This window comes from Musa acuminata, chromosome BXJ3-2 (assembly GCF_036884655.1).
Source record: "Musa acuminata AAA Group cultivar baxijiao chromosome BXJ3-2, Cavendish_Baxijiao_AAA, whole genome shotgun sequence".
NCBI classification, from domain to species: Eukaryota; Viridiplantae; Streptophyta; class Magnoliopsida; order Zingiberales; family Musaceae; genus Musa; species Musa acuminata.
Window position 1 is genome coordinate 21,932,501 of NC_088350.1, and position 9,983 is coordinate 21,942,483.

General features: G+C 38.0%; 1 protein-coding gene across 1 annotated transcript; it reads left to right on the top strand.

Annotated features, from left to right (window-relative positions):
* Window positions 1-6,136: 6,136 nt before the first annotated feature.
* LOC135631385 (transcription factor MYB61-like) lies at window positions 6,137-7,732 on the top strand. The gene is made up of 3 exons (XM_065139012.1): window positions 6,137-6,417; window positions 6,492-6,621; window positions 6,704-7,732. The coding sequence occupies exons 1-3, from the start codon at window positions 6,285-6,287 to the stop codon at window positions 7,362-7,364; spliced, it is 924 nt and encodes a 307-aa protein (XP_064995084.1). The 5' UTR covers window positions 6,137-6,284; the 3' UTR covers window positions 7,365-7,732.
* Window positions 7,733-9,983: the final 2,251 nt, after the last annotated feature.

Sequence of the window (9,983 nt, forward strand, 5' to 3'; positions counted from 1 at the left end):
GGCAGAGGAGGCTGCTACAGCAAAGGGGAGAGAGAAGAGGATAAGTTGAGAGAGGGAGAGAGAGAGGATACATGAACCTGAAAAATAAGTGTGTATGCAGTCCAGGGTAATTGTCTTTTTGTACAAGATGATGCATAATATGGCAAGGGCGAACATGCAACATATGAATCATGTCTCTTGTCCTATTGTTATGGCATGTGATGGTTATGAAAATATCAAGAGTATATATACTTGCCCCCATACTTGATGGTCCGTGGCAGGCCCCTGATATATCTGACTTCATACTCTCAGGGAACAAGCACCAATTATTAATAGATTGATGCAAGATTCTTGTAGCTGGCAAGTTTCATTCAACCATCCCTATACTAAGGTGTCAGGACTTCAGAGGCAACCCTGAGTTGCCAACTTAATATGCCTTTATCAGAAAAGAATTTCCTCATCCTGCATCGCAAATTTTGAAGGTTTTGTTTTTCAGATTTTTTTTTTATTATAAATGAATATTTGTGATATGTTGTAGATAGTCTTATGATTGTTTCTTTTCTTGTTTGTAATATTTCTATGAGGCATATATTGCATTTCCACTCATGCATTTATAATCTTTTTTTTTTCTCACTAATTTCTTAGGTGCTCTGCATCTCAATCTTAAGGACTGGAATCATAGAAAGCAATTACTGTGTCCTATATGATAACCAGATGTCTCAGAATTCATGATTCCATTATTTGGTCTTACATGATGCTCGTATCTAGATACTTCAAGGGTTTTGTTTGCAACAATTTCTATTTGTTTACATAGTCTGAATTTTAATTTATCTTCTGTAATCATTTTAACAGGTATGTTCTCTAGTTTTCACTTCAGTGTTTTTTAAAGTTATTGATGATTGCTGTATCTTGTGTTTCTTATCTGTGGATCTTATTCTGTTAATGACTTTGGTAGGTAAATAATGCCATGTAAATCGTAGTTGTTTAGATGTTCAAATCAATTGTCTGACTGCAACTAAGCAAAAAAATTACCATAAAATCATCTGCTGTTAATCTCTTTGTTTTATGCGTTGCATCAGTGGCTCTTTTATTCTGCTAAATAGTTTTTGACAACAAACAGTTGCTAAGAATAAAACTTGCCTGTCTGCATCATGCTTTTTAAGCTCATAATTTCAGTCACTTCAACAACAGGAACTTTTATAATTATTCTCTGATTATCCTGCTATTGTATTTAGGTTGGTTTATTGATGGCATATATTGTGCAGTTTCTTCTGACAAATTCTTTCACTACAGGATTTTGTATTGTGGATTCTGAAACCTATGATTTGCCTTAAAGTAGCCACTTTGTGCATAGTCAGTTCTTGTAAACCATATATATATTTGGTTAATTATTGTACTGATCTAGCCTCACATTTGCTTTTTCTCAGGATTTACAATAAAAGACATGGTAGATGATCTCACCACTTTTGTCTACTAAGTCACAGATTGGCATAGTCACCAAGCTCTTAGTTCTGTCATCTATGATAACCACAATAATCAGATGCTACTATCATTAAGATTGGCTCTCTGACTTTTTATGCTTCCTATGTGTTTTGCTGCATTTTTAATTGATGTTAACCTCTGAAGCATGGAAAGCTGATTCCTTACATTCATCTCATGTTATGAAGGATCTGTCTTGTCATTAGTTCATAATACTGTTCTTGTGATGTTGGATGCTTGACAGACTATATACATTGGGTGTCTTTTCATTGACATTAAAAGGTTGGTTGACACAAGTATGTCATCCTTTGTTTCAGGAACATGAATAGCCTTAAAAATTCTGAAGTAAATATTACACTTAAACATTCATCTTTATCTATTGCTTTCAGTTTGTTTCAGTCTTTAAATCAAGTCAAGAAGGGTCGCCACAGTTTTTGATAGTATAGTTAATTTACATGGTTAATGCCATCATCTTCAAGACAGGTAATAATTTAAGCTTTCGATGCCGCTGGTGCGAAGACAACATAAGCTTGTGGTTTCAATTCCTATATTAGCTGTTGGTGAGCACTCCTCTTCAATCATATGAACAGTCTTCATCAATGTGTTAGTCTTTATTGCCTCATTGCACATGATCATTATTTTGAGCTGTTTGAAGCCATCAATTCTACTCATTATGATTGGTTGGTCCTATATATGAAATGCCATACTCTGACAATTCCCTTACTATTTAAAATGATGGAGACAACATTTTATTTGGTTCCTTAGAGACATGATTTAATCTGTGTTTTTTGTTTGACCAGCTCTTTCTTTGTGGATCTTTAAGTGCTTGGACGTCTGCCATAAAGGTTTGTGATTTGTCAATTTGACTTCTAGGTTGTCTTAGTGGTGACAGGTGATGCCACTGACATATCTTAGGGCCTACAAGCACCAATAATACTGGACGATTCAGCAATAAAAAGTGATGCTTAGGCTTCACCACACCTATTTGGTGGCAATCAGATTAGGTCCATGCATAGATTAAAAGTTTGAGTACTTAATAATATGTCAATGGATAATTCTGGACTTTTAGTTTTACTAAATGAGCAGAATCTCACCCTAAAAACACTGGCCAGTTTGAAATAAGGTGATGATCATCATGTCACTTTGTTGATTTCTTTGTTTTTGTAGCAACTTCATTCACCAGCATTTTGCAGGATTATACCTCAATTTGATTTCTATCACACACTGCTCCCCATCTTAACTGATGAATTGTGGCCATTGTTCTTTCTAAAGAAAGTAGCACTTGAATGATGCATGCATCTATGACAGACACCATTTTCATTTAAAAAACTGAGTGAAACTTGGATCTCTTAGATGGTTTGTGGGGGCACAAAAGTGGCACTGTCAATCCAACAACAAGTATTATATATAATTAGTAAAACTATTCAATGCAGAATCCCCTATGTTTTCTTCCTTGTTCTTACTAAGGTCAATTGCCATCATATGTTGGGACCCTTGCACATCCCATCATTCATGAAGGAAATCCTACAGCACTCCGGTCTCCATGCCATTTGAAGAACCAACAGTAGGATAGCCTGTGGATTACTAGTATGAAACAAAGGTAAGAAAATCCAACTCATAAGAATGTTATTCCTGCTTGATAGGAAGAAGGGGGCGACAGGGGTAAAGATGGGGCCATTTCAATGAGAATGATCCAAAGTAAACTTTGAGGTATGTCTGTCATTCTTGAGCACTTGCGTATTATTAGGACAATGTGCTTTGGTACGGAAGGAGACAAAATCCAAGAAATTGGGGAATTAGGTATCATCTTTCCTTTTCTATTAATGCCGATGAACATGACAGCTCTTGAGGACTAAGGCACTCCCAAAACTAAATTGCTGATGTACAGATATGAGCGTGCACATGCTCAATTTCTTGTAGGGAAACTGTGTCAAGAATAAAGGTCGTATATGCAGATGATAATTCTTCGACCATAATTTTGCTAGTAACCAAAAGAGGGAGAAGAGAAAGAAATTGTTTAGTTCTGCTATATTGAAAAGTGAAAAAGGTACAAAGATTCTACACCACATTGCTCTTCTTCTTTTGCTGCAATCTTCCAGTCTTTGGAAGGTGGTATTCTTAATCATGCATCAGTTGCTATCCCAGTTGCTTTCATATTTTCAGAGAAACACTTTGGTGACCTCATTTCATGATCTTAGGACTCATCCATTGAGAGTAAAAGCTCCTTTTGGCAGTACTCCCTACTAATTGATGGACTACTTGTAGAAACAATGTGGACCACCTTCTAATGTTGGCTTATTCACCCTTCAAGACAAAGAGATAAGGTCTGGGGCTCACAGCCTTGTGTAGTGATCATAGTAGGACAACATTATCTTTGCTACATTGGTCTTCCTTGATACCCAAGCAGGACATGCCGATATGCTACTTCACTGTCCCTTAGCTGTAACCAAATTGATGTTTCACTAGTATCCTCATAGACTACCACCATCATCACCCCTTGCACGATTAAATTGATGTTTCACAGATATTCCATGGCTGGCTGTGGTGATAAGGTCTGTGATTCACAATGTTTTTTTATTTAGGAAATGTTTTCTTATTCTCTTGATACACTTGCACGCACCAGGAAACATCGGCAAAGGCAAGGTCAGCTTCATTGGATCACTAGCATGGAATATTTGCTGCAAACAAGTGCAAGTATAAAATGAAGATACTCTTAGTTTGATGCTTAATGATGGATACAATGTATGGAATATTTGCTGCTATAGGGGTTCACAGATTGACATTATTTTAGAGCTAGTCAAAGCCACCACATTTTTTTCTCTTTTGTCAAAACATTGATCTCATCTTTGTTGTTGGCAAAGCCAACCTTGACTTGACTAAACAAGCAAACCAAATCTATATTGAACTATTGTGCCCAGGAATTACTTTATATTTGCTTGTGTACTTCCCTTCAAAGATCTGTGACTACCAACTATTATACTACAGTCGATGTTGGTGATTCACTAAACTTGAGTGGTAGAAGAAGCATCATGTACTGTTGCTGTTCATGAACTCTGCGTCAAATGTGCCTCCTTGTTCGATGAAGAACACGAATCCTCGGGCATATCATTGGAACTGTATTTTTCATCTGTTGTGCCTCTGATGGATCATCAACTGCAACATTGAAACAATGGTGTTTTGTTTGGCCTCTATTCATTAGCAGTGAAAATTGGATGAGATGTCTGTGATCATTCATCAACTTGCTGAGAAACTGTTTAAGATGAGAACACATCGTCAATTCAAGCAATGCATGGCACCTTACAACCAGTCTCAAAATATCATTGCATCATCTTTGCACAGGAACTTTTACTAGAATACAGTATGGATTTTGTGTGGCTCATGACAGCTAATTAAAAAACCTCATAAATCAACAGATGATTTTGATCATCGTGTATCAGTTGCTTGAAAATTTTGTACATCAACAAATTTATTGTAAGGTTTGCATGGTCAAAGACAGATGAAGGCCCCCTCCCCCTACCTAAGGTAAGCTGGACACAGCAAGGACATGAATGCTGAATGATTAAAGAAGAAGCTGCTCCTCTAATGGAGGGGTCCCAAATCAATACAAGAGATGGTCAGAATCTGTGAACAGGATAAATGTGATCTTCCACATTCTTTGTTTAATCCCCAATTACCAACCATCACATGAACCCAATCATGCCACCAAACACATCTTAATCATTGATGACAAGATGAATCAACCATCCTCTCTACCACTCCCATTGATCTTTAATTGACTTTGACCTGCATTTATCATTAATTGTTTTAGTTGAACTTCCAAGCATATTGATTTATATCAACAAACTCACCAAAGAATTTGCTTTATTTACTAGGATTTGTTGAACATTCAAATCAAATTATCTTTGAACTTGAAAAGCTGCACAAGATACCTGCAAATTATCCATCTCAAGACAAGCAAAATGTTTCCATTGCTATGTAGTGTCAAATTCGATCATCAGCCCGATACGTCCAATCTGATTTGATTTAGCTTATTTTCGTTATCATCGAATGTAAAAAAAATTTCGATATGAGTTTTTTTTCGATATAGACAACCCGAGGATGATGTGGAGTCCCTATAAAATTAATCATGCTCCTCTAATGCTCAAATTAGATTCGGACCGACTTTGAGCATATATATATTTATTTATGAAAGATTTACTTTTTGATTATTGATATATTTCTATTAAAATTTGATGCTAAGGTGCGAGATGAATTGGCTGATTCGGAAGATACTGTAGTCCATTAGAATATAACATTTACCATATCTAACACAAACAAAAAGTTATCATCAGAACTCATTTATCCTAAACTTTGTGAGTCATTGTAAGACTCCATTGTATGACAAATCAAGCAGTAGAAGATTGAGATAATCACAGAGATGTAATGACAGAACAATCTCTCTCTCTCTCTCTCTCTCTCTCTAAACGTAAGTACGTATGTGAGTTTTAACAGTGAGGTTCTTTGCATGGGTCTTCCATGAAAGGGATGAGCAACCATGGACTCCTCGTTTAGCTACAGCATGTCAAGGTTTGTGGTTGTTTTCTGTGTCAGGATATTATGATGGAAGACAGGAGGCAAAGCTCTGACGAGACTGCTTTGATCCACTCCGACTACATCTTCTTCAGCCAATGCCTGCTTTCACTTTTACTGGCCCAGCTCTGAAGTCATGCAGATCTCATCTGCCCATGGAAGCAGCTGTTTGACTGTGACCTCCCCTTCCTTTAAGAACACCCCTCGCTGCCTCATTCCTCTTCCCACTCGCTTCCGCATTGAGGCTTCAGGCTGACATGGGGAGGCACTCTTCCTGCTACAAGCCGAAGCTGCGCAAGGGCTTGTGGTCTCCGGAGGAGGATGAGAAGCTGCTGAATCATATCACCAGATTCGGCCATGGATGCTGGAGCTCCGTGCCTAAGTTAGCAGGTAACTAACTAGTCATTCCCTGTTGCTTCAGAATTAATGGCTCCTCGACAGGAAGATGAAGCAACCAGTTGCAGGTCTGCAAAGGTGCGGCAAGAGCTGCAGGTTGAGGTGGATAAACTACCTGCGGCCCGATCTCAAGAGGGGCACCTTCTCGCAGCAGGAGGAGGACCTCATCGTCGACCTCCATGCTGTCTTGGGCAACAGGTACCGGCCCTCCGTGGCGGTTCTGCTGATCTCTGTGTCCTGTCCTCAGGAGCTAATACGCTGTGACCTCTCTTGCCTTAAGGTGGTCGCAGATCGCGTCGCAGTTGCCGGGGAGGACGGACAACGAGATCAAGAACTTCTGGAACTCCTCCCTGAAGAAAAAGCTGCAGCAGAGCGGCGTCGATCCCAACACCCACAAGCCGCTCGACCAGGCCGACAAGGCCTCGGGATCGAGCGAGTCGAAGCTCTTCATCTCCGACGGCAGCCACACTGGCTCCTTCCGGCATTCCCCTTACGGCTCCAACTGTGGTGGCGAGGAGAAAGCGTCGGATGGGCCTCTCTGGTTCGAGCAGAACTGTAGGCTGCTCAATGTGATCCCCGAACTGAGCTCATTGCAGCTGAAGCCCATGCTCCATCTGCCACACGACACTTTGCTGACACCTTCGCAGTTCTTGGAGGCTGGCAACCCGAGCAACAGCAGTGCGAGCAGCGTCAACGGCAGCATCGGGGTCGAGTTGCAGAGCAGCATCTTGCCATGGCCAGAGCTGTTGCCACACAATCTTGAAGAAGAGCCAGGGGATCTGAAATGGTCCGAGTACCTCAACGGCGCCGCCATTACATCGGCGGAGATCCGGTGCTCGTATGGAGTCGGCAAAGGAGGAGAGGAGTTGGATCCCTGGCACCAGGATCAGCAGCTGCTGCATCCTTCTCTGATGCATGGCAAGAACTTTCAGATCCAGTAAACGATGACTACAGCCTTTGAACACTCGTCAAGATCGAAAACTCGACGGGAAAAGCTTCCTCATGGAGCCTGTGATGCAGTGAATTCAAAGCCAAAAGAGAAGAAAACTGAGTTCTGGATTCGGAGGAAGAAGTGTTCTTCCAATACTTCGCTTCTTCTCATGTATACAGGAACTCATGATGCAGTCGCTAGCTGTGTTGTCTGTGAACAATTCGCCAGAGTTAATCTGTTTTCTCGCATCAATTCAATTGTCATTCTATCATGTAAAGAACAAAGAATTCTGTAGCGATCTGAAGTCCCCCTCAGATTTCCTTTTGCTGATGATATCATAAATCCTGAGAGACAAAAATATTAGCTTTTTGGCAGTCAGCATTCAAATCTGCAAAGACAACTGCACATCACTGTTCTTGTTCGATCACATGATAACTACTCAAATCACCTCAGCTTCAGTTTGCAGTACAAGCAACTTTGATCAGATTCTGAAGCTATGGAACCAAGTTAATTGCTGCAGAAAACCAAAACTTGCAATGGAATTGACTGAAGTTTGTGCATGAAGACTCATAATGAACATGCTGATCATTGCTTGCATAAAATAAGAGAATTCATGACCAAATAGATGGTGAATGGAGCCTTCTTGTTGAGAAGTATCTCCTTCTCACTTCCAAGTTCTTGTCCTTGGCTTTGTTTTCCTCCTATGAAACAAGATGCCACCACATGCTGATGCTTGCCATGAAACAGTTCATAGATGGTGGATGAAGACATTTTGGCATCAACCTTATCACACATAATTATATAATATCTTAAATGATGTAACTTAATGATCGATTGTAAAGATGATTTGAGCTTTCAAAAGAATGAGCTTTCAAGGAACATGAAAATTGATAGAAATTTTAGCCTTCATGACAGATCATTGTCAAAAAGGTTCATCACATTATACCTTGGATGTCCACAACACTTGAGACAGAGACTATGGACCCTTTTATAATCGAGAAGTAATTAAAAAAAATATTTTTAAAATAGAAGATGAGTGAGTATAATTAACCAGAGACAAAATCATGGACTATAACATGAACGAACCAATCATTTAACTCAATAAGAAAGAGTACATCTGTGGTGGGTTGCAATACCTTCGAACAAAGTATGGAGCACATCATAAGCTGGTCTTCGAGACGCGTTGTTGGAGTAAAGGAGACTGTCATCATAAATTAGCTTCGTATAGCTGATGTCCATTCACCACTGTAAGTGTTCATCTCCTGTTTTTGACTTACTACCGTAATAACCAGATTTTATTCCCTATTTTTCTAAATTGAAATTTTCTACAAGTTAATATATTTCCTTGCATGAATAACCCGAAATCAATACCTACGAGAGAGTTAGGAATCAAATATTAATTAATTAATAATTCAAATTATCAAAAGTTATTACCTTTCTTTAAAGGGAGTATAGCATACAAACACACACACACTCTCTCTCTCTCTAATCAAGAGACTTCAAGCTCTCTTCATATTGTATTGATGCAGATTTTCCATCTCTCCTTAATATTTTAGTTATTGTTTTTGAAATATTTAATTTATAATTTTGTATGCTCATGAATTTGATAATATGGTGTACAATTTATAGTATTAAATTTTTGTAACTTATCCATGATTTCTTTTTTTTTTTGGTTGCTAGCACATATTTTTTGATATAAATTTCTTGATATTCATGTCATTTATATTTAAAAATATTTAATTATTGTTTAGAATTTCTAAAACCTATGTTTGCAATTGCATGACTTGAATTTCTATGTTTAAACATTTTAATATTTCTAAAATATTAAATCGACGTGGACTAGAACCTGAGACTCAATTGCCTCACTCAACTCATTGGCCAAACAGCTCCATGCAGTCCAACTAGCTTATGTTATAAAATGTTCTAATTTTGTGTTTTAGATCTTATTTTTTGATATTTAGATCTGTTCTAATAGATAATTTAACATTTAAAAGATATTATTAGTTACTGAATAAAAATATGTTAACTCTTACGTTTGCTCTCAATATATGGATAGCTTGAAAGATCGTTATATTCTGTATTCCATTATAAAAAGGTTTCTCCATGCTTTATTTTATGGGTGATTTCTTAAAAAAAAATTAATTTTTTTTTTCTTTTTCTCCGGAAAACACCTGATATTTTTATTTTTCCTATATGTTGTCTAATTATATATAAGTATTTTCCTTCCCTGCTTGTTGCTTTCGCTCTATCAATATCGCTCGCCTGCTCATTGCCTTTGGCTTTTATTCTGATCATAAGCCTAAGCACACCTTATTTGATCGTTATATTCATCACCTTTATCCCATCCTTGCTTATCGTGTCTATCACATTAGTTGCCTTTGTTCCAAGTTATTTAAAAAATAAAGAAGAGCACATATCCTCTACTTCATGATGCAAAGATAATAAGCATAATAAGCAGACAAAAATACAATACCTCATGATAGAAGTAAAAGACGAAAATGATCGATGTCATTAGTGGGAAAGACATTATATAGAGATGAATACCTCGCAATAGGAGCATGAGTTGAAGGTGACGAGTAAATAAATAAGTAGACGATGAAGATAAGAAAGAAATAGCATTTATAGAATT